Source organism: Pristiophorus japonicus, chromosome 13 (genome assembly GCF_044704955.1).
Source record: "Pristiophorus japonicus isolate sPriJap1 chromosome 13, sPriJap1.hap1, whole genome shotgun sequence".
NCBI lineage: Eukaryota > Metazoa > Chordata > Chondrichthyes > Pristiophoridae > Pristiophorus > Pristiophorus japonicus.
The window spans coordinates 168348691-168373545 of record NC_091989.1 but is presented as its reverse complement, the minus strand read 5'-3'; the positions used below and the strand labels follow the sequence as shown (position 1 = coordinate 168373545).

At 41.8% G+C, this 24855-nt stretch overlaps 1 protein-coding gene across 1 annotated transcript in view; it reads right to left on the bottom strand.

Annotated features, from left to right (window-relative positions):
• The window catches only part of crispld2 (cysteine-rich secretory protein LCCL domain containing 2), a 46736-nt gene extending 25844 nt beyond the window's left edge, over positions 1-20892 (bottom strand). The window contains exons 1-7 of the mRNA XM_070898253.1: positions 20613-20892; positions 19626-19916; positions 17289-17407; positions 14974-15106; positions 11912-12027; positions 10532-10632; positions 7254-7412 (exon numbers count right to left, since the gene is read on the bottom strand). Coding sequence (XP_070754354.1) covers positions 7254-7412; positions 10532-10632; positions 11912-12027; positions 14974-15106; positions 17289-17407; positions 19626-19850 — 853 coding nt within the window. The 5' untranslated portion in view covers positions 19851-19916; positions 20613-20892. The remainder of the gene's footprint in view (positions 1-7253; positions 7413-10531; positions 10633-11911; positions 12028-14973; positions 15107-17288; positions 17408-19625; positions 19917-20612) is intronic.
• Positions 20893-24855: the final 3963 nt, after the last annotated feature.

Here is a 24855-nt window from a genome sequence, read left to right as displayed (position 1 = left end):
TGGAAATGGCCAGATCAGACACAGTCTTGGGCTGAGGGTGCTCATCAAACTGCCGCACTCAAAGCCAAGTGCCAGTTCTGACGAAGGGTCTTTGACCTGAAACGTTAACTCTGTTTCTCTTTCCACAGATGCTGCCTGACCCGCCTGAAAAGCATTTTCTGTTTTTATGCCTTATCTTCAACAATGAGCAAAGTAAGGGCATCCTTTCCACCCAGCAGTGCCATTGGGTACCAGCCAGTCAGATACTCTCCACAGAAATTCCTGGTTCTGGTTGAAAGCATTGCATTTTTTGAATTGTACAACAATATTTCCATCCGAGACCCAGAACTGACCTGTCCCAAGACCCCAGTAAGAGCGCCTTGTGAGTGCATGACATGACAAAGTCAATCCAAAATGATTAACATTCAGAAACTAACTGCTCCCCCTCAGTCAGCATTTTTGAGTGTCGGATTTGTTTACATAAGAACATAAGAAATAGGAACAGGAGTAGGCCATACGGCCCCTCGAGCCTGCTCCGCTATTCAATAAGATCATGGCTGATCTGATCATGGACCCAACTCCACTTTCCCGCCCGCTCCCCATAACCCCTTATCGTTTAAGAAACTGTCTATTTCTGTCTTAAATTTATTCAATGTTCCAGCTTCCACAGCTCTCTGAGGCAGCGAATTCCACAGATTTGCAACCCTCTGACTTTAAAAGCAAAGTTACTTTGTGCTTTGATTCTCCAGTGTTTCGCAATCTGCACTAGTCCCTTGCAGCTGGGAGAACAGGCGATCAGTACACAAACTCTTTTTGTGGCTTCCAAAACCACAGGCCGCTCTGGTTATCAGCCAACAGCAAGATTCCGTCTATAAGCAATGAGACTGGACAGCCCCATCCACCTCCCATTTACGATAAATGCTGTGGGTTGCTGAGAATTTTTTTTTAATTCTTCACACAAATATCAGCCACTTCCCGGACTCGAATCTTAAACTATAGCCATGCGGAGTGAAGGCTGTTGGCAACAAATGGGTTAAAAGATTGTTACATTCCAACAACTGACAACCGCGGCAAAGACACTGAAAAGCGTATTCCGATAACAGGGATCACAACCTAGTTACGGGTACAGCGCAGTAATTGTTCTTTTGGCGGGGGTATAATGGAGAAGTTACAAGAATATGTCAACAAGTACTTGTCTAGATATGGCAGCAGTACACTAAATATAATGAAGAAGGGATGTCCACCGACGGAACTTGCCCAGGCCCAAGTGAGTGATCTCTTCAGGAAGCGTAATCCAGGGAAGAGCATGCCAAAGGCCCTAATGGTGCAGGGCCTTCTTGTGGTAGCAAAAACCCTTCCAGATCGAGTTACCTGACTGATATTGGAGCGTAAGATAGGCAGCAATCAGTTATCCTCTCAGAGGAGAGAGAGAGAGAGAGAGAGAGAGAGAGAGAGAGAGAGAGCGAGCGGTTGAGGAGTTAAGAGGAAAGGTGGCGGGGGAGCGAGCTCAATGCTCTACCTCAGGGGAAGAGCACATTAAAGAAATGCAAGGACGCGAGGAATTAGAAATTGAAAATGAGAAGCTTAATTGGAGAATAGGGGAGGTGGTGACAGAAAATAAGGAGCTTAAACTTAGTCTAGAGGAACGTGAAATAGAAGTAGCAGAGCTCAGAGGCACGTTTTGGCCGAACATGGGACCAACAGGGAGAGAGGCAGTCTTAGCCATTCGGGAAGATGGAAGACTCTTGCTGGTTCCCCAGCGCTCCCTTCCCTCCTGTACTCCAAGTCACTATGCCCTTTCCTTCCACAAACGGAGAAGAAGAAACTTTTAGACAGCAGGACGAGGAGTTAATTGCAGCATTTTCACAGAAGGCAAAGACAGTTATAGAAACATAGACATTTACAGCGCAGAAGGAGGCCATTTCGGCCCATCGTGTCCGTGCCGGCCGACAAAGAGCCGCACGGCCCTCGATCAGCAGCCCTGAAGGTTACATATAAACCTATGAACAATGGCGGAAAGGTAACGAGCACCCAGCCCAACCAGTCTGCTCCTACACTCCACCCCAGCCGGAGCCATGTATGTAAAGACTGTAAAGTTATGTAAAGAACTATTGGTTACTTTTACTGAGTGCAGCAAACATCAGAAATTGGAAGATAAAATTGAAATGAGAGAAATGGGATAAATTAATCGGCTACAAGATTTATTCTGTTTTCAGTGTATTGTCCCTTTAAAGATGTGTGTAAAACTTCCTTTTTGGAGCTGCTGACGACAGTCTGCAGCGTGAACGCTTTTGCAAGCCTTAGTTTAGATAACATGAAGATTTTTACAAATATTTCAGTCTTTGTTTGTCCTACAAGACAAACATTTCAAATTTCAGTCTTTGTTTTTCCTGTGCTGGATCTGTGTTTACACGTATGTGTTATTTTGAGATACTGACTTCCTGCATTTCCCACATTACAACAGTGGCTACACTTCAAAAAGTACTTCATTTGCTGTAAAGTGCTTTGAGACGTCCGTTGGTCGTTAAAGGCGCTTTTTAATGTAAGTCTTTCTTCCTTTCCGGGTCTCAACAGATTTGGAGTAACGGAGGTGAACTGATCTGACTTTACAGACAGAGTGCCTGATAAAATTATGAGTACTGGTTTTCTATAGTGGCCACTGTGGAAAACTGGTTTAGTAAGTTATGTGAACTATCTCTGGTTCATGATCTGGGATTGTCACGTAGCAATTGGCACTTCTAATTTCATCACCTATAACTTGGGAATCAATAATTTAAGGAAGATGAGAGCAAATAACGAGTGAATGTTGTGTGATTAAGGTAACTGGAGTTATGTTAAGTGTTGGACAATGTGAATATCTCAGAAAAATTAGTTAAGTAACAAGAGATTTATTTCAGCTTCGTATAGTGCACCCAAAATCTTGGGAGATTGCACTTTGTTCAGCTGTTTATGTCTGTATGAGATAGGGCGAGGAAGGGTCATTTTTAATTTCTGTTTTCTCCAAGAGGATTGTGTTACACAGCTGAACGATAGTGACAATGAAATCAATCAACTAATGGTTTCCACTTGATTTAACAATTGTGCATTTTTTAAGAATGCAAGTTCATCAATTTTGGAACCTTCTACTTATTTAGTGTGGTCCTGGTCACTTAAGGTCGTAATGTTAGAAATCGGGAAAACTTCTGTGCCTTCACAAAAAGTGTGTTTAAAAATTGGTCACACATTTTAAAATAGAGGAGTAGTCCCAATTAATTTAGGCTGAAATTTATTTGGTAGAATTCATTTGTACTTGATTAATTAAATCATATTTGCAACTTTAGGGTATTAAGATCTTTGTGGAAGTTTATTTGAAATGAAATTGATTGGCAGCAGGTTTAATAACTTCTCAGGAAGCATTATACCACTGTTACATGCACACACAAAAAATTAGGACAAAGTGAGTTTGGAGAATTGCAAAGTTGGAATTACAGGACTATGTCCTTTTTTTGTTTGTGAGATCTAAATTTGTTGTTTCCTTTTCAATTGCTATCTTGGAGTCTGGAGCAACTGTGATGAAACTGACCACATCCCTCTTTTCACAGTCTGTGCTGTCGAGACGTTAAATTCTTTACTACCATGGACAGCGTGACTTTAAAAAATGTTTGCTAGTATCAGATCAGTGTTACTTGAATATTCATCAAGCCACCACTTTTGCTAAGGTGCCGTGCTGAGTGCTTTATTACATTTTAAGTTTTAGGACTTAGTTTGAGCGGATATTTAATTTGCGCTCCCCAACTGAGAGAAGGAAATCAAAAAATTGACAAAGGCATTGCATGCTCTGCAGGTAAAACCATTCAAGAGCCCTCCTGAAGAGCCAAAATAGATTTTCTGTTCTTTATTACAGGTGATGGTAGTTCTCAAGACGGCGCTGATGGTAGTGGCAGAGGACCAGCGAGAGTATTTCTTTTACAGGAAGGCAGTTTCACAGAGTGACAGAGTAGCTTTTGCTGAAAAAGGTGTTGGTGCAAGGAGAGCCAGTAGTGTTAACATGCGTGCTTCATAACCATAGAACTGATAACACGGAGAGCCATAAAATTTGAACAAAAACAAGGAAGGGTTGAAACGTTTTTGGGGAATGGCTCCCTGCTAGGAGCACAGGTGGTGTCTGAGCCAGTTGATGAACTGGGATGCCCGGATGATATCGAAAGTGGCCCAAAGAATGGACGTGAAGTTATTAAAAACACATGAAGCTTCAGAATTGCTCTGGTTTTTGGTCCATTTCACTGCTCTAATTATGACAAAAGGCCTGTGTACTCAAAAGCATGAGCTATTGTTTCTGCAACTGATTAGGGAAATGCTACGCAAGTTTAATCAGCGTAACCCAGGTCGGGGGTCACGGAAGGGAAAGAAGAGAATGGATAGGAATTGGAACAACAGCAGTTACAGCAGCCTGGAAATCAAATCATTGTGGGAACACAACTAGGCGATGAGAAAGTAAATAAAGGGAATAATTAAAAAGGAGTAAACAGGCATAATCGGGAACAACAGAATGCGTTAATAGCAGTGAAGGAGATAGCAGGTGAGATGGAGAATATTCAGGATAAAATTAATTCAATTAGTAAACTGAACAATAATGAGTATAAAAACCAGAACATATCAGAAGCATAAACGTCCAACTTGTATGGAAGGTTTCTTTAAATCAGACCCAAAAGGGATTTAAAATGACAGAAAATGATTGGATCCCTTTTATAGCTAATAAACATTATCAGACCCAACAGCGGCGTAAAACAAGGTGGTACAGAGCAGTTTATTATACGCGGAAAGCTTGCAGCCACATCAGTGATGCAATTGATTAATACAGATAATGGTGGCTATCACACAGCTAACTGAGAATGAAAAGCCTATTGAGTGTTTAAAGTAGAGTATTGGAAAATTCTTGGGCCTCCAGTGATCTAAAGTAATACGTGAATCATCCAACAACACTGTTAAGAGGGGAATAGGGAGTCTGGAAAGCCCCAGATACCGCCTGTTGTTCTACAAAAGGTGGAGCTGGCTGTGCCAATCCTGGTGTGCTGATGCACATCGCCAGATGTGGCTTCATTGTGGATGAAGAACCCCCCGAGCTGTACTGTACAAGTTAAGAAATGGGGACCAAAGCAAGTACTGTATATTCAGAGCAGGTCAAGTACCACCACTACTCAGACACACCTGGGTATGGGGCAACCCGTTGCCCAGTCCACAAGTCAATGTTTGCTTTACACTAACCGAAGTCTCCCAAATTGGGGCTAAAGTGTTGGCGCCTTTGCAGACACACAATGTAACTGAAATTCAGGTGAACATGCCCCTCCAAACAAAGGCACTAAACTCGATAGTTAGATTCGGACACCCAATACCCCCACTATCACCGAGTCTTAAATCTATCCTGGGGCGAAGTAGTAACCCAGAAACATTTAGTGAATAATAATAATTTTTATTTATATAGTGCTTTTAACATAGTAAAACATCCCAAGGCCCTTATTATGCTGACATAGAGCAATCCATCTCCCATCTTGAAGATCATGAATGGTGCTTGGTAGTGTATACAGTGGGACAGCATCTTCAGATCAGAATCATGTCTATGGTGTTTACCTGAGGATGTGTGATAGTAATCTGAGCCATCTTGGTTTGTCTGATTAAACAGACCCTAAGACAGGTGAGGTACACGAAGAGTGTCATGGAAACTATTGCTTTAACAAGGAAATCGATGGAGTGGAACCATCAGGGCTACAAGTGCTCGAGGACTGAGAGGTGAAATGAAGATTGTTGGACCCTCGGGCAAGATCCCAGGGTTACGAGGTGGAGAATGTTGGAAGCAAATGGGCTAAAATCAATGTGTGGTTTGCTGTAAAGAATATAGAATCATAGACTGCTACAACTCAGGAGGTCGCCATTCGGCCCTTCGTGACTGTGCCAGCTCATTGATAAAGCTCTCCAATTAGTCCCACTCACCCTGCTCTTTCCTCTTAGCCCTGTAGATTGTTCCTTTTAATTTAGTTTCTCCCGATTTATTCTATCAAAACCCATCATCATTTGAGCATCTCTATTAAATCTCCCCTTAACCTTTTCTGCTCTGAGGAGAACAATCGCAGCTTCTTTAGTCTCACCACATAACTGAAGTCTCTCATCTCTCGTACCATTCTGGTAAATCTCCTCGACACCCTCTCCAAGGCTTTGACATCCTTCCTAACAAGTGTGGTGACCAGAATTGGACACAATTGGGGGATATTTTAACCCTACTCGCTCAGCAGAAACCTGGCGGGTGGGCAGTTAAAACATCCTGGCTCTTACCTGCCCGAAAGGCACCAAGATTGCAACATCTGCAATTTTAACCTGCTCACCTGGGCAAGTAACAAGGACATGCGCCTGGAGCCCAACAGGGTCCTTCTCTACATGTGCATGTTGCAGCCCAATGATATTATTGAAACCCAACTGTAATTTTAACTCAGGCCCGAGCGGAGAATCCATCTGGTAAAATCAGGGCCATTCAGCTGGGGCCTAACCAGTGATTTATTAAGGTTTAACATAACTTCCTTGCTTTTGTACTCTTATGCCTCCATTGAACAGCCTTCTCAATTTAAGTGCGTGTGCTGTTCTCATATGATGGGACGGTACTGAGTACTGTTAGACAATAATGGGAGGAAGCATTAACTCTTACCTATTACAATGAGGACGAGCAAAGAATACTGAATGTTAGGGAATTGGAGAAGGGTTGCCATATGAGGAAGGGGGATGGAATAATGGACAAGAGAGTAAATACTGAGCAGCAAAAGAAGGTAGAAATCTGACTTCAGAGCTGAATAAGACTGGTATAGATAAAAGATGAACTAATATTCTTAGGCGCGAATGAATAATTACAATGTTTGCATTTCTGTACTAACTATAAAAATGAACAGCACCCGAGGAGCTACGAGATCCCTATCCCAGCAGCCTCACGGCTACGTACATAAAGCATCGTTTCTACGTGCACAGTTACAACCGTCTCTCAGAGCCCCAATGGGAATCCCTCTTGTAAGTAAACCGACCAGCCGTGCAAATGCTTTATTGTTGAACTACTAACAAAGTGCTAATTAGCCCACTCTCCGCATCTGAATCCTATTTGGAAATACGGATCCCAGCAATGACCCATCTTCCTCTGCCCTCCCGAGACATTCGCGAGCTCTGCAAGTTTTGTTTATCGTTAAAAATGGCACATAAAAATTCTGCTGAATTCTGTAGCATTTAAGTGAACTAGGCATAATACTCATATGCTTCCTTACTCATGTACTCGTAGCTGTTATTTTCCTCCTTTGGTTGTGGTTTTGGTTGTGGTTTTGGTTGGGACTGTGGCACGGTCCATGGGTTTAATGCATCTGTAGTGATCTGGGGAGGCTCCACTTCATTGGTTTGTTCATGATGTTCTCTTTTTATAGTATTGTCTAAAAAGAAATGTTGAAATAAAGTTAAATATCGTTTTGTACACACGGGACAAGACATTTAGCTGCAGTCAATCAAGATCTTTTGTCACTGTCTATTTTGCTGTGTTTCTTTTCCTCCTTCCCAGTTTCTTCACTTCTATACAGCCTTCAGCAGATGGAAGCCTTGACATGTGGCCTGCAGATACCTGTGCAACTTCCACCCTGATAATAGACTTCGCCTTAGACAATGGAAGGTCTATATTTTGGGAAAACATAAAGAAATGTCCATTTTTCCCCCAAAGATTGGAAGCTCCATTTGATGGCACCAGAAAACTACTAGCAAAATACGCACAAGTATTAGCAGCTGAATTTGTACATCAGGCACCATCTGAACAACTGACCATGTCTTGGTTAAATAAGTACCTTAGCCCCAAAGCTCTGTGACATGCACACCACAACATCCCCAAATATAAATGGACACCTTGGAGGGGTTCAAGTACTTTAAAAGGCAAAAACATCAGGTTTCCTAGTGTCAGGTAATGCGTGCATAGTTATAAGAAAACAATAGCTGGTTCAATCTAATCTAATTTAGCTTTACATATCAAAAAGCAACAGCATTGTGTATGGAAATACAAATGTTAACCTGAGTAAATTAAGCTCATGAAAGTAAACAAACCATTCCATCTGGATGTACAGTCTAGTTTTATCAACAGAAATGCTGCACCTGAATATATTAGCAGTCTTCTGCCTGTATAGGTATTGAGATGTTTATAGATAATAGTGGGTATCTAGGATTAGCATTAAACTGGGCCTGGTCATCATCAAAGTGAAACTGACTGGATAATGTATCACCAAACATAGACCCATAATAGGTTTACATTGGTTATAAAGATATACATTATCCAGCTTCCAGAAATTAGTTCCCTTTTTCTTTCCCTATACACATCCAGAAAGCTTTTCCCTGTTTTTCCGTACCAATTTTCTCCCCACCTCTCTTGAAGGCATTAACTCATTCCTGGAGTAAGGTCCCACCAGTGCTGGTTTTCCTCCAGCACCCACTGTCCTGGATGGCCATTATCCATGGGCAAGTCTTGACATTGAGGCCAGAATGGTCCTCTTTGGGGCGGAGTTTGGCAGGCCAGACAAGAGAGAGAAGAAGTCTCTCTACAAGGCCCTCTCCTTCTACGGCAACACTGATGGCCGTAGTGGAAGTGGGAGGGGTAAGGGTTTTCCCAGTCAGGGCAGTGAGATGGTAGTGGACTTCAACAGCCAAGTTTTCGCTCATTCTCAGCCACAGTCCCATCCACTATTGGACAGGGGTACAGAGCTTATTCAAATCACAGGAAGCATTACATCTAATCTCAATCCTGATCACATCCAATGTTTGCATTCGCACGTGCTTCCAACAGTGGTCTTTGCACAGCAATATGGAGCAGTAATCCTGGCCATTTTTGTCCCCTTTATAAGACAATTTTAGTGGCCCCACTGATAAATTAGGGCACATCAGACAACTCAGCACAAAGTGGGGATTGAGCCTTGGATCCTTCTGGTCAGTGTGGCTCAGTTTTCAGAATAAGGGGTCGCCCATTTAAAACTGAGATGAGGAGGAATTTCTTCTCTGAGGGTCGTGGATCTGTGGAATTTTCTACCCCAGGGTGCTGTGGAGGCTGGGTCATTGAATATATTTAAGGTGGAGATAGACAGATTATTGAATGATAAAGGAATCAAGAGTTATAGGGAGCGGGCGGGGAAGTGGAGTTGATGCCAAGATCAGATCAGATCTTATTGAATGGCGGAGCAGGCTCGAGGGGCCAAATGGCCTACTCCTGCTCCTATTTCTTATGTTCTTAGGTCTGGTCTGAGCCATTGAGGGAGCCCCGAAGTACTTGTCCTGCTACTTCGGTTTGGTACTGTCCCATTGCATTTGGATGCCACCTTATTCGTCCCTAGCAGAAATAAACTTGAACGCAATAGCCTCCCAATTCTGCTCAAAGTTCATTTAGTGTCAAATCAACTGTTAAAAAAGTACCTGGCAGCTCCGAATGGAATGTTCTGTTTAGAAACAAGCAGTCATTCACTACAGAAGTGGATTGTGCAAGCCAAAATCAACTGGATTAAGAATTTAAAATTAGTAGACTAAAAATTATATTAATTTAGGCTGAGTAGAAAGAAGCAACATTGAAAACTTTTACATGTAGCAAATAGAAAAATATATTGGAAACCACATAATGTGATTTTAACTACACCAATTTTTTTTTCTAAAGGCCATATTTATGTCTGCACCAAAGTAAATTTTAAATCCCTTTAGTAAACCAGACATCGTGTAGCCAATATAAAAATGCTGTGCTGCCTGTTCCAGTATTACAAAAGTGAACCTGTGTAAGAAATGTGGTATTGCAATAAATTTAAATTGACAGTGGAGAAAAATAATTAATTATAAATGATTATGGCTAATTGTTATTCTAATTATCTATGATTTTTTGTTTTATTTCCTCGCAAATAATATACAGAATATGCTATTCAAAAACTCTTCCTTTTTGTATGCATCTATTCTCGTTAGTGCAAAATGGTGTCCTATCCTCCTTTTGCTTAAGCTTCCCTTTGTTATAATTATTCTGTTCCGATCTCTTACTTTGATTCCCTCATGTTGGTATGGGAGAGACATTCCCTGCGGACTGAGTTAGCAGGTTTAATGGGCCAGTTTGCCGTTTCTCATTCCAAACTTTATATACTTATTTTCATTTTCTCGCTGAAGGCTTTAAGTCAATTATCAGCCCCGCTACGTAGGCACTTTACCCGTCTCCTTCATTCTCATTTCCGACTCCATCTACTTTGAACCCAAGCCTTTCCTTCCACCTTCTCATAGACGTAAAATGCCTCACATTTCAGCTCACTCTTCTTTTCACCTGAAAGACGTCCTTTGACTGAAACCGTACACTTACTTGTGTTAATGTTTGACGCCACAGTGATGGCTCGGCCACACTTGTATTAGCGACATAAAATTTTCGGATAATACTATGTCAGCAAGACATAAGTGAACACTTATCCATATTCAAGTACAATAACCCATGTTGGAAGGGGGAGCACAAAGTTTCTTTGCTGATTCATTTTACTGGGGCCATTTCAATAGATTTATCTACCTTTGTAGCAGAGATTGTTCTTGCAGCTTCCACCATAGCTGGGCGGGCACTCCGAACACGACCGGCCATGTTTGTAAGGAGCTTCGCCGATCCAGTTCCCCCTGGTCAGTTAAAAACAGCAAAACATTCCGGTCAATTCAAATTCAGTTCAGATGAAATTATCTAAAATAAAGTTTTGTGATGAATCTGAATGTCTTTGTTTCTTAAATGAAGGGGTGAAGAGTTATACAAATACAGGTTCCAAACTTGTGTATAATTCCGAGCAAGATTGGCCATCGTCATTTAATATAATGCAATGCTCCACTTACCAATCACAGTAATAAGTGTAAGGGGTACAGAGGGAGGCCTGTCATTTCTCACCACTTTCAATATGACAGAGGAATGGTTCAAGGTGGCAGGTGAAAGAAGGGAGGGCCTCACAAGTTATCTGGAAATCGGTTTACTAAACTCGTCCAAGCAAAAAAAAAAAAGAGGTACACATGCCTAAACGAAAGGCGAAAGGCGGCTGTAATGAATTCAAAATAAATGTTGCCCTGACAGTGTTCTTCCTTCTTCTCCTGAAGGCAGCGACTCAAGCTGGGATCTAGTTTCATGTCATGTTACCCAAATGGCCATGTCAAAATAGACAGTGACAGTGTTGGCAGGTTATTCAACTATAAAAGGCATCATAGCCAAGGCCAATCTGGTTCTTTCCCAATATATACATATGCAAATGTTCCAGCAGTGTCACTGGACTGTGAGTGGATCCCTGGCTGATTTCCACCTCCCTAACACGAGGATCCTGAAGCCAATATTGGCACTCCCAGTTTAGACCAACTAGCTCATTACAGCACAGGCATCAAACTTGGCAACTTATCCCTCTGTATGGCTCAGCACCACACTGTGCAATTAGGGCATTGGGCGAGTCCACAAATGATTGACTGTGAATCTTTGACAGGAGACATCCTAAAAACAACTTTTAAAAACAACAGGATGTGTTTGAAGAGAAGCTAAAAAACTGCAGGTTAACTGCACTTTAACCTATAAAAATTTCAAAGCATCCCAAGAATTAGATAACGTAAAAATGTGCATCATCAGGGAAACTGGCAGTGGGAAAATAGGGAGCATGCATGTACAGCACCTTTGGGATTAAAGCAAAGTGGTGAATTTACCCTCTCACATCTTTGACCAGGCAAATGAAGCATTATGTAACTTGATACATCCACACTTCATGCAGAACAAATACATTTTAGTTATTTGTTTCAATAAGCAAGTCATTTGCCAATTGCATTGTAAAAAAAAACACAACTGTTAGATCCAAAGGTTCCATATTACATCTCCATTTATCAATTAAATGACAATAAACCTAAGTAAAGGATGTAGTGACGATAAATAGCTTACTTTGGTGAATAATTGCACACTAAATAGATAGCATTCTCCCAGATTTCTCCCCAAACGTTCATTCTTCCGCAGACATTGATAGCACAGCCAACTCGGTTAGTTGTTGCCCACACCAACTGAGAATAAATACAAAATAGATGTTAAACAGAGCATCGGGCTTTGCATACTTCTTGTGCCCAGAACATAGGTTACTGCTAACTAATGTTCCCTGTAATTTGTTTTGGAGCTGCGCGGCCCATTCAAAATTCCGCACGCGCGTTTTTTTTCCAATTTGAAAGCCGGTTCACCGGCTGCACGGGAGCTCAAGGGCACTGCATGGCCACGCGGCCTAAAGGGAACGATGCTGCTAAACAAGTAGAAATAAGCACCAGCAATTTCAATGTTTGAGTTTTAAAAAGTAACGTCAGCTTAGTTGACTAGTTTGACTCATTCAGGCTAAAAGTTTGATTTAACAGATTGCAAAATAATCAACAGCATAAAATCTCTAGTAAGGGATGATGGAAGGAAATGGGATTGGGGGTCAGTAAGAGTGCAAAGTATATGCACTGGCTTGAGAAAGGAAGAAGAATGATTCTTTGATACAAGGCCAAGTGAGGAGATAACTGAATAGTTAGATCTGTGAGTGAATGGTCTGCAGCTGTTCAGGATAGTGGATTGGTGAAACCTATTCAAAGGCAGGTGATCGGGTGGGTAGCCAATACATTCTTAATTATGAAATGAATCGAGATACAGCCCACTGCAAGGTACGATAACCTGTACATCTCATGGCTTGTAGAAAAGAACACTTGGAACAGTATGTCAGTACTGTTCAAGCCTCCCTTTTAAAAAAAATTTAAGAATAAAAATCTCAGGACCAGTTCACTTTCCAAAAATCTGAAACCTGCAAAAACAAGTTTTCACCCTTGCCGAAGCAGGATATCCAAGAAAAATTCATTTGAAGAGTGAGTATCCATCCCTATAAGGAATCGTCTCATCTGAAATGTGTTGCAAGTCACAGTGAACTCCAAGCCCATGTGCTTTGGCACAGTGATTGCTTCCAAAGGCTCGAGGCAAGTTTCATCTTACAATCAGATGTAGTGACAATTACAGCATTATTCACATTCTAATGAAGGTTGTTTATCCATTTAAAATATTGGCACGAAAGTAACAGCCTTAAAAAAAATCCTCGACAACTAGAATACAGTTTGGATACTGCAACATGTATTTCTCTCATAACTTGGAGAGAACAGCCAGATGGACTGAACATCAGTATCTCCTCCACACTGTCTGCTGGCCTGTATCCATTTTGTGCTGTGTTCCCCAAACTGACCATTTTTGTCCCATATAGTGCTGCTTGCTCTTGCTTACCACTGTCTTTGCCCAACAATCTGATTGATATTAAAGGTAGTTAACAATTGTGTCATATTATATATAAAAAATATATAATATATAAATCCGAAAACACGGCGTCAGTTCCCACATGTGCGCTGATGACACCCAGCTCTTCCTCTCCACCACTTCTCTCAACCCCTCCATGGTCTCTAAATTGTCAGACTGCTTGTCCGACATCTAGTACTGGATCAGCAGCAATTTTCTTCAATAAAATATTGGGAAGACCGAAGCCATTGTCTTTGGGCCCCGCCACAAACTGCGTTCCCTAGCCACCGACTCCATCCCTCTCCCTAGCATCTGTCTGAGGCTGAACCAGACTGTTCGCAACCTTGCTGTCATAGTTGACCCTGAAATGAGCTTCCGACCACATATCCGCGGCGTAACTAAAACCGCCTATTTCCACCTCCATAACATCACCCATCTCCGCCCCTGCCTCAGCTCACCTGCTGCTGAAACCCTCATCCCTGCCTTTGTTGCCTTTAGATTTGACTACTCCAACACACTCCTGGCTGGCCTCCCACATTCACCCCTACATAAACCTGAGGTCATCCAAAACTCGGCAGCCCGTGTCCTAACTCGCACCAGGTCCCGCTCACCCATCACCCCTGTGCTCGCTGACCTACATTGGCTCCTGGTTAAGCAACGCCTCGATTTCAAAATTCTCCTCCTTGTTTATAAATCCCTCCATGCATGGCCCCCCTTCCCCCCCCTCCCCCATCTCTAATCTCCTTCAGCCTCACAACCCCCCCCACCAAGATGTCTGCGATCCTCAAATTCTGTCCTCCTGAGCATCCCTGATTATAACTGCGCAACCATCGGTGGCTGTGCCTTTAGCTGCCTGGGCCCCAAGCTCTGGAACACCCTCCCTAAACCTCTCCGCCTCTCTACCTCTCTTTCATCCTTTAAGGCACTCCTTAAAACCTACCACTTTGACCAAGCTTTTGGCCATCTGCCGTAATTTCTTCTTATGTGGCTCGGTATCAAATTTATTTGTTTTGTCTTATAACACTGCTGTGAAGCACCTTGGGACATTTTACTATGTTAAAGGCGCTATATAAATACAAGTTGTTGTTGTAAATCAAATATAAATATTGTTACAGCATAATTATACAATGTATACTGCAAGCACAGACATTCACCAGCATCTGTCTGTTGCTTAAACTTTAACATTAACAGAGAGCCGATTGGACAGTCAGATGTCCACCTGCACTAATACAATTATAAAATATTCTTTATGAGGCTCACAGGGAACTCTAAAAACCTTTGCTGCACAGCAGCTGTAGTTATACTGCAACTCGGAGCATTGCGAGGCTTGCCTCTTCCCATGCCACCAGCCTCAGTTTGATTCATGTAATTCCAAATGATACCGCAGTTTGCATTGCTTCAAAACCCCAACTGTTTTTCTTTGTAATTGGCTCACTAATCATTATTTCAGCCGTAATTCTTTATCACAGGCATTTTTACCCCTCTCCTTCTGAAGTTTGATCTTTTTTGCTCACTTCTCCACTGCAAACATATCGCTACAAAGATTAAAATTCAGTTGCTTCTAACTATGCTGATGATCCATAAATGTTTCCAATCAGAATCCACATTTTGCTCTTCAGAATAACCATTCAGCCAACATGTAAAGCCTATGTTTTTGGAGTGAATTTGTTTTGAAATGTAGTCTAGTCCTTGGACATTCGACTTACTTGTGTGTAGTGGGTGCACATTGCACCATTACATCTTTCAGGGCACCAAGGATTGCACTCCTGTGGATACGGGTAGGTGTAATCTTTGACTTCATCATACCAGGCTTGCACATGGGAAGCTGGAGAACGATACCTGAAACAACAGAAACACTGACCTGTCACAGGCATACACAAGTCATATTATGTATGAATCAGATACAACCAGTCACGTCATTCAAGTGTAACCTTCAATCCTCAGCAGCTCCCTTCACATCCCCTTCTCCCAATCATTTCTGCTTCCCCCTACCCTCGTGTTCCCTACACCTTCCCACTATCTCTTCCCCTTCCTACCACCCCTCACTCCCATCACTACGCCACCTCTTCACTTTTGAACGGCCCATTCCATCCAGTGTCTACTTCCTTCCTTCTTGCTCTGCTGCAAATCATCTCAACATCAACACTCCATCCAGTCCATCCTTACTCCAATTCAAAGGCAGGTGGCTAGAGGTCGCCTCACTCTCAAACTCGCTCCCTCCTCCATCACCTGTTTGTTTCTTTCAAAATAACTTTGCTTGCTTTCAAAATTCAACTTACTTGTCTGCCTCTCTCTCTAACTAATTGGTGTTAACAATTACAAACACTGTCTCACAAGTGTAAGCAATTAGCAACTACCTTTTCTAATGTCAACAAAATACATAACTAGAATCTGTGCTTTTCGAACACTCTCCAATTCTGATGAAGGGTCATCGACCTGAAACGTTAACTCTGCTTCCTCTCCACAGATGCTGCCTGACCTGCTGAGATTTCCAGCATTTTCTGTTTTTATTCCAGATTCCAGCATCCGCAGTATTTTGCTTTTGTAAAACACATAATTAATTGGCTTCAACAATTGTTTCTTTTTGAAGATTAAATGAAGATCAGCATGAAAAAGAGATCATTATTTTATCCTTTCTCTGCCTTCTTCTCTCACTTTTTCTGACCTCAGTCTCTCTTCCTCAACATAATACACTTTGAGGTTTATTGAATACAAAACAAAAGCTATAGTAGATATGTTGTCATTATTCTCACTATCTCACTCACACAAACACACATAGCCTCTCTTTTAAAAAAACTCAATATAAATGTTACCTCTATAAAATGTTGAAATTTGCCTTCTGGCTTTTCAAAAGTAACAGGGTGGAAAATGCTAGAATCCGAGGGAAAATATTCCAGCAATGCACCTGACTGAATAGAGCTGATACAATCTAGGAAATTGGGTGCACGGCGCAAGATCAGATTGCAACAATCCAAATTCAGCTCAGAGCGTTATATCTCGGATCAAAAATATCAAATCCAACGCCAAGTTTTTGGGAGAGCCCATGGTCTTCAAGTAAAAACTTGAATGGGGGCACTAAAGTGACAATTTAATGGGAACATTTAATAATGTTAATGTGAAATACATTTTTTTTTTATATTTCGGGCATTAGAAAAGGTAGCAGTCAATTTTTCAGACAAAAATTATTCAGAAAACATTTTGAGTAATTTGTGAGGAAAAGCCACCAACTGGTCAGATGGTGCAGTTAGAGGAAAATTCAGTTACATCAGCAAAACCTATTATAAATGTGGACTTGGAAATCTATAATGGTAAAAAGTTCATACAAACGTGTGATGAAAATGTAACAATGTGCAAGGTTTTGTAGTGTGCGAGGTATAACATTTTTAATAAGTTTTGCAGTTAAATAGCAAAACGTATGGCAATTTGGGATGCAGTGTGGTGGGGTTGGTTGGAGCATAAGCAGTACAGGCTATGGAGCTGGGAGATGCAAAACTGAGGTGCTACTGTGCCACCACTGGTGGAAGGGCTTAATTACAGAATTGCAAGTTAACTTTTGCAGCTTTCATTATAAATATGGTTTTATTATGGAAAAAGTAAACAAAATGCGTACGGTTTTGATGACAGGAAGTCTGTACAGACATAAGATTTTTAATGTAATGTAGATCAACTATTAGATCATAACATTTTTCCATACAAAGATTCTTTGGATTGCCTAAGGGGGTCAGAAGGGAATTTCTCAGATTTCTTTACCCATATTAGCCTGGGCTTTTATCTGGGTTTTTTTTTGCCTCTCCCAAGAGATCACATGGTTTTGAGTGGGGTAGGAGTGTATATATTGTGATACATACGGTATCGCAATTGTGTGGGACAGGCTGTATGGACCAGAGGGTCTTTTCCTGTCTGTCAGTCTTTACATGATCGCATCCTCTATTACAAGAAACATCCTGTACTTGTTTCAAACTGAGCCATGCAAGCCATGGAGAAATAAGTGTGATATAATGCGCCTGTGCAAGACACTCACCTTCCCCAGTGCACTGCCAGGTTCTGACCTATTGATTGGAGCAGTTGGGAAGGACCATGATCCCAGACGCATTGGTGGGCCCAGCTTTCGGCCGTCCGCTCCAGTTCATTATCCCACTCCTACAAAACAACACACCGAACATTGAATAATAACATAGAAAGAACGATTCATTGTGAGTCAGGAAAAGCATCTACACTTAAAACATTCCTTATAACAGCCCAATCGTACAGTTTTGTATAAGTCAGTCGGTTTTTTAAATAGACGTCTATATTTACTGTTCATTCATTCCCACATACCATTTCTGTTTAATGCAATAATGAAGTTTGAGGATTATCTGAATTAAAGGTGAAGACACAGTAACTCTTGGAATGCTGCAGTTATTAATTTAGATCCCCTCGCAGATCCTCTACATGTTCCCTTTAACTGTCGCTTTATATTTTAGTTCTGCAGCTGATCTACCTAAAATTCCCTTGATAAACATTTTAAGAATACATTTTGTTGGTAGGGGAAAGGATATATGAGAGGGTTTCACTGTATTGAGCAAATGACTGTTCTGAAAATAGTGGCATTGTTACTTATACAAATACTGAGCAATTCTTTCTCCTTCCCTTTTATTTATTGCTTACTTGTAACTTCTTCATGTGGCATATAATCTTGTTCTGACACTGCCCACAATCTACTAGAAACAGTCACAATGGGAAAAGTAATTCTTCAACCAAATAGGAATCACGAGCAAACATTGGAAAGGTGTGATAAACAAAGGAATTTAATGGGCTTGTGTTGCAGAAGCCCCAAAAAAGTATGGTTTCTTCAATACTTTCCCATACTTATTCTACTAGATTTGCAACACCAGTAGGCTCGCCTGCCACTCTGGACAAATCAGACACGTGGAAGCCATGCTCCCGTCAATATATATGGAGAGGAGGAGGTCATGCACCCCAATGGGGAGCTGCAGGGACAGGACAAGTGCAGCCAAGCCCTGGTTCAGGAGTAATATGGACTGACCCGTACAGGAGTGCAGGGACTGTCCCATCTGTATCCTTTTTCTATAATGATTGATAAATTGAAAAGCCAAAAATGGATTTCAGATAGTAATGCTATACTTAGAATCATAGAATTACAGAATGGTTACAACACAGAAGGAGGCCATTCGGCCCGTCGAGCCTGTGCCAGCTCTCTGCAAGGGCACGTCAACTAGTCCCACTCCCCCGCCCTTTCCCCCTTAGCCATGCAAACTGTTTTCCTTCAGGTACTATCTAACTTCCTTTTGAAAGCCACAATTGAGTCTGTCTCCATCACCCTTTCAGGCAGTACATTCCAGATCCTAACCACGCGCTGCATACAAAAGTTTTTCCTCATGTTGCCTTCGGTTCTTTTGCCAATCGCCTTAAATCTGTATCCTCTGGTTTTCAATCCTTTCGCCAATGGGAACAGTTTCTCTCGATCTACTCTGTCTAGACTCATCATGATCTTGAACACCTCAATCAAATCTCCTCTCAACGTTCTCTGCTCTAAGGAAAACAACCCCAGCTTCTCCAGTCTATCCACATAACTGTAGTCCCTCAGAACTTCACACAACATGCAATGACATCTACCTGCCCAAGACTATTCTTTCAGTCACTCTCACACAAAGCCTGAAAATGGGGGTAAAAAGACGCCAGAAAAGGAGAGAATAAACAAAGTGAAGATAGAACTGTGTTAAACTTCCATTTGCTCAGAGCAGATGTATCCAAGGTGTTTTCTGTTTTTATTAATTTGAAAGATTCCCCCCTCTGCCCTTCCATTTATGGGACACTGTGATTCGGAGCAGAGACCTGTGGTCTCCAGAGTCACCCAGGAGTGACACAGGAATGTCAGCTGTGGCTCAGTGGGTAGCACTCTCATCTCTGAGTCAGAAGTCCCACTCCAGGGACTCAAGCACAAAAAAAAATCTAGGCTGCCACTGCCGTGCAGTGCTAATGGAGTGCTGCACTGTCAGAGGTGCCGTCTTTTGGATGAGACGTTAAACCGAGGACCCGTCTGCCCTCTGAGGTGGACGTAAAAGATCCTATGCGACTATTTCAAAGAAAAGCAAGGGAGTTATCCGAGGTGACCTGGTCAATACTTATCTCTCAATCAACATATTAAAAAAAAATTATCGGGTCATTATCACATTGCTGTTTGTGGGAGTTTGCTCTATGTGCAAATTGGCTGTCGCGTTTCCCACATTACAACAGTGACTACACTCCAAAAGTACTTTATTGGCTGTAAAGCGCTTTGAGACATCCGGTGGTCATGAAAGGTGCTGTATGAATGCAAGTCTTTTTCTTTTTTAACTGAGTCAAGGCATCTACTCACTATGTACTCCATGTTGCAGGACGAAGGGTAGACCTGTCCCCTCAGGTGGTTGTGAAGTTGCAAAATCTCCTCTTTGTCGATCTGGGGGATGGCTCGCTTGCTCCGGGAAAGGACATGTTTAAGCAAACCTTCGAAATGCGTCGCGTTGGGCAGGATCCTGCAGTGCGAGTCTTGGGTCAAGGCCATTAATCCGGCGACGATGACCCAGGAGGGGAAAGGAGTCATGGCTGAGAACTGGCTGATCTGAACCAACCGACTGAAGAGGTTTTGACGACCCGAATGGGGAACAATCTGGAATGAAGATATTTTTTATAAAGAGGTCAGACTCACCTGGTGCAAAAATCGCTGCACCATATATTTGCCCAATACACTCTGCAGTTCTTGCAAGAAAAAAAACCCTGATTTTAAGCATGGCTGTTGGAATTTAGCCTGACATTCACATGGTCCAAGAGCAGACGCGTTTACATTACATATTCAGAGCGAGCAAGTGAAGGTATTTGTGTTGTACACACTGGAAGCCTTTGATATATGGGGACCTTGTACATGAAGGCGACAGACTCCGGGGAAAGATTTCAATAAAGCCAAGCCAATTCCGGCCATTATATTCTTTTATTGATCTTTGTTGTCTATTCTTCACCAGTCTCGTCTATCGCTCGGAATGGCCCTTGGCTTTTGCATTTCTCCGCCTCCCCGGACTGGAGAGTGGTCTCCGAGTGAGAACAACCTGAAAAGCCCTCCCCACATCCCAGCCGCTTGATCAGGGCATCACCAGATATTTAACACAAAGGCTTCACAGACTCGCTGTGCTGCCTTCCAGGAACTTAACCCCTTCTGTGCGACAAAAGGCAGCAAGAACCCAAAATGGTTCAGAGAACAAGACCGAACAGACCATTTGTTGCCTGGTTTTGTTTAAATATGGGCAGTTTGGCGAGTTTATGCAAACAATTGCATTTCAGGCAAACCGTTCCTCTGCTTCCAGTCACTCACCTTGTACCCAGTCCAAGGAACAGAGAGGCAGGAGGAATGCTCAGCCTTCTTGCGCCGCCTCACTTAGACTTCGCTTTGAAAGTGGAAGAGAGTGAGGAGGGAACCCCCGCTCAATTTCAGCCGGTCCTGTCGATTTCTTTCAGCGCCGATCTCCCAGCGGGATGGTCGAAGGCGGACTGATGGCGGTCTCTCCGTCTCTGCAGTGATCGATTGCAGAATTTATATATTTGTGCTCGGAGCAGGAAAAAAAAAGAGCCAGGCTGGTCATATCCTGCAAAGTGATGTTGTTGGCTCCAGACCTGGCTGTGACGCCAGATGGAGAAGTGACGAGTGAGCGTATTCGGTTGCTTGGACCCTGATGCAGAGCGAGTCTCCGAACAAGTCAAGAGGCTATTTCCCCCCCCCCCCCCCCCCCCCAAAAAATCTCCTGAACTTCCATCTCACTCTCAAGTTTCATTGATGCTGCAACAAGTTTGCAACAACAAAAATCTTGCCTTTAAAAGTTCATATCCAGGCGAAGGGGCAGTTTAAGGCTCTCCCCGGACGTGTTTCTCTAATGTGAAGTTGGCTGTTGGCAATGAATCTCTCTGGCAGCTGATTTACCCCATTATCCAGTCGCCGGATTCTTAAAGTACTATTTGGGGGAGGGGGGGGGGTGGAAGAGAGGTAGAATAATAAACATTAAATATTGCAGTTCTATTGCCAAAGTTAAACACGTCAAACATTATTATTCACAATAAAAACCTTAACAATGCACTTTCACAGTGCGTGATTCTAAATACAGATGGCCAGAGATAAACAGATGCCTTGTTCCAACATCATTCGGATCCAAACATGCAGTTTCAGGGCAGGACATTTATTCGCATTGCACAGTATTCCTCGATTCCCTTCTAACTTCAAGACTATTTATTAGTCTTGCACTGAAAATTGTCGTTCACTTTCATACATCGGCTCGTCGTTGCGTTTCCTTTGCAATATTTTATGGAATTTCAAATGCTTAAGTGTTTATTTCCAAATGTATGGGGTTAGCTTAATGTATAGTAAATATATCATCAGCATGAAGTGACTAGGTAAAGTTAGAGTGTTGTGCATTGAATTGATCGAGTTGGATGCTGCTTGCGGATAGGTAGTTTACAGCAATCCTTATCCCAACATAATATTTGGCAGACTGGTACCTGTTTATTATTATACTTTACAACAGCTGACGGACGGCTAACTAAAAGTACCACTGCTCGACTTCACTTAAAATTCCTTTCAATGGTGTAATTACTATTTTATTGCTCTTTCAAACTCTCCAGATAACATATACAAAGAACCACTTTTTAAATCTTTCCGTCGCTATCTATTAAATCATACGCACAGTGATGAATAAAGCATAACATACTGATGTTTAATTCAAATTCTGAAATAACCAGCTGGTCTCGATAAAACTTTGGCCTGAAGATTAATTGCCGGGTATTTGTTTGGATAAGACTATGTTTGGATCAATAATTTTGCACAATAGGACTGGCCAGCAGTTTGGTCCACCTGGATGTTTCGATCTGAATTTTGCTTGGGTGGGTTTATTTGGAAGTCAATAAATAGTTTGATCTGCAAGCTTCTATTGCAGCTGCCCTCTAGCGGTGGCAGGTTAAATTCACGTCTTCTGTACCAGCAACTCATTTCTAAGGTCAGGTTAATAAAATAATCTTCGAATACATTATTTATAACCAGCTTAAACATGTAGTTTTTTTAAAATCAAAGCTTTTTCTAGGCTGTTGATTAACATTACGACTACAAACTCAGAGACCAGTTAACAGTGGCGATTCAGGTTAAAGGACTGATCTTTCCTAAATACAAAATAACTTCGATGAGGATGAGGGGGAAATGATTATAAAGGACAGGAACACAGAGTTGCAGGTTTTGCATTGCGAGGAAAAAATAAACGTGTACATATATATTATACAAAATAATATTTAGTATAATAATATTGAGCTATCGGGAAAGAGCAGGGGAGTGGAACTAAAAGCAGAAAATGCTGGAAATACTCAGCAGGTCAGGCAGCATCTGTGGAGAGAGAGGCAGAGTTAACCATTCTCCTTCGCCCCCTGCACTTGCATAAAACCTGTTATATCTCTAACTTTTTTCAGCTCTGTTGAAAGGTCATTAACCTGAAATATTAACTCTGTTTCTCTCTCTCTCTCCACAGTTGCTGCCTGACCTGCTGAGTGGGACGAGGATGTTGCCAGGACTGGAATATTTTAGCGATGAAGAAAGATTGAATAGGCTGGGGTTGATTTCTTTGGAACAGAGGAGGCTGAGGGGAGATTTAATTGAAGTGTACAAAATTATGAGGGGCCTAGATAGAGTGGATAGGAAGGACCTATTTCTCTTAGCAGAAGGGTCAAAAACCAGGGGGCATAGATTTAAAGCAGTTGGTAGAAGGATTAGAGGGGAGAGGAGGAAAACAATTGTCACCCAAAGGGTGGTGAGGGTCTGGAACTCACTGCCTGAAAGGGTGGTAGAGGCAGAAACCCTCATCACGTTTAAAAAGTACTTGGATGTGCACTTAAAGAGCTATGGACTATGGACTACGGACCTTGTGCTGGAAGGTGGGATTAGGCTGGGTAGCTGTTTTTCAAACGGCATGGACACGATAGGCCGAATGGCCTCCTCTTGGGTCGTAATTTTTCTATGATAATTGGATAACTTTTTCAAAGAAGCTGCACAAGTACAATGGATAGAACAGCCTCCTCCTGTGCTATAAGATTCTATGAATCTCTGAGCAATTCTCTGTCCTGCTGACACTGACTGTCCCACTGCTCATCCTAAGTTTGGTATGCCCATTGATACATTCATTATCGGGCCATCATTCAAACCTGTACATTAACTAGATTGTCCCCACTATTTACCTTTCATTGGGTTGCAATGATAAATCTAGTAAATGCGAACATCTTCACATAAATGACATCCATTTCACACAGGCCACATTCTATCAATTCTTGCTAACACATATTTCTTAAAATTTCTTTTTTAATAACTACTTCCAGTTTTGTATTATTGATCACTTTAATTCTACAGGATTTACATTTACAAAATAAAGCTAGTAACACAATTGGCATTAGTCTTTGAGACATTTGAAAGAGTTGGGAAATCCCACAATTTATAAATCTACCTATGTGGATACCATTACTGAATAACTAATCAAGTAGTTTTAATACATAGATCTTTAAAATCTTGCAAGTTTTTATAAACTTTTAAAATGTTTGACATTTATCTTTAGAATATAGAGGGATGTCTTATAATCAGATTCAGCCACAAATAAATGAATATTACACATTTTCTACTGGATTTTGATTGTTACATAGAATTACAAATGAATTAAAACACCGAAACAGGACATTCCATCCAGCCATTCTGTATTGGTGTATATCCTCCACATGAGCACTACCCCTAATCTTATGTTCCCATTTTCCTTTTCCTCAACCATCTATCCAACCTATTCTTCAATGTTGACATGGTCTCAGTGGCAATCACTAACTTTTAGTAGTACATTCCATAGTATCACAACCCTTTTTGTCAAAGTTTCTCTAGCTGCCTGTCCGAAATATCTTACATTTAAGCTTATATCTATGTCTTGTCATGCTGGACTTCTCAATCACTGGATACGGTCTGTCTTCCACCTACTCTGTCCCATCCCTTCATAATGTTAAACACTTGTAGCAAATCATTCCACAATCCCCTCTGTTCTAATAAACGCTGTTTTGCAAGAGTGATTCATAGATTTAGTCCAAAGCCCAGATTCACGACAGTGATTAAGTCAAACTATGCAACATGCAACAATGTCCTGCACTGATAAAAGATCAGCAGCGGCACACTTCATCCACAAGACCTGTGTGTTCATCAATGCTATGACTGGAAGTTTTTACTGGACCCCACAGGAACCAATCAAAAATCAAACTATTCTATAATGTTCAACTTCTGCACAATGCCGAGCACATGGACACCAGTAATTACTGTAATGTCAGTGTTAGCTGTGGCTCAGTGGGTAGCACTCTCACCTCTGAGTCAGAAGATTGTGGGTTCAAGTCCCACCCCAGGAAATTGAGCACATAATTCTAGGCTGACACTCCAGCATAATGCTGAGAGTCTTTCAGATGAGACATTAAACCGAGACGTCTTCCCTCTCAGGTGCACGTAAAAGATTCCATGACTCTATTTCAAAAAGAGCAGCAATTATTCCCAGTGTCCTGGCCAATATTTA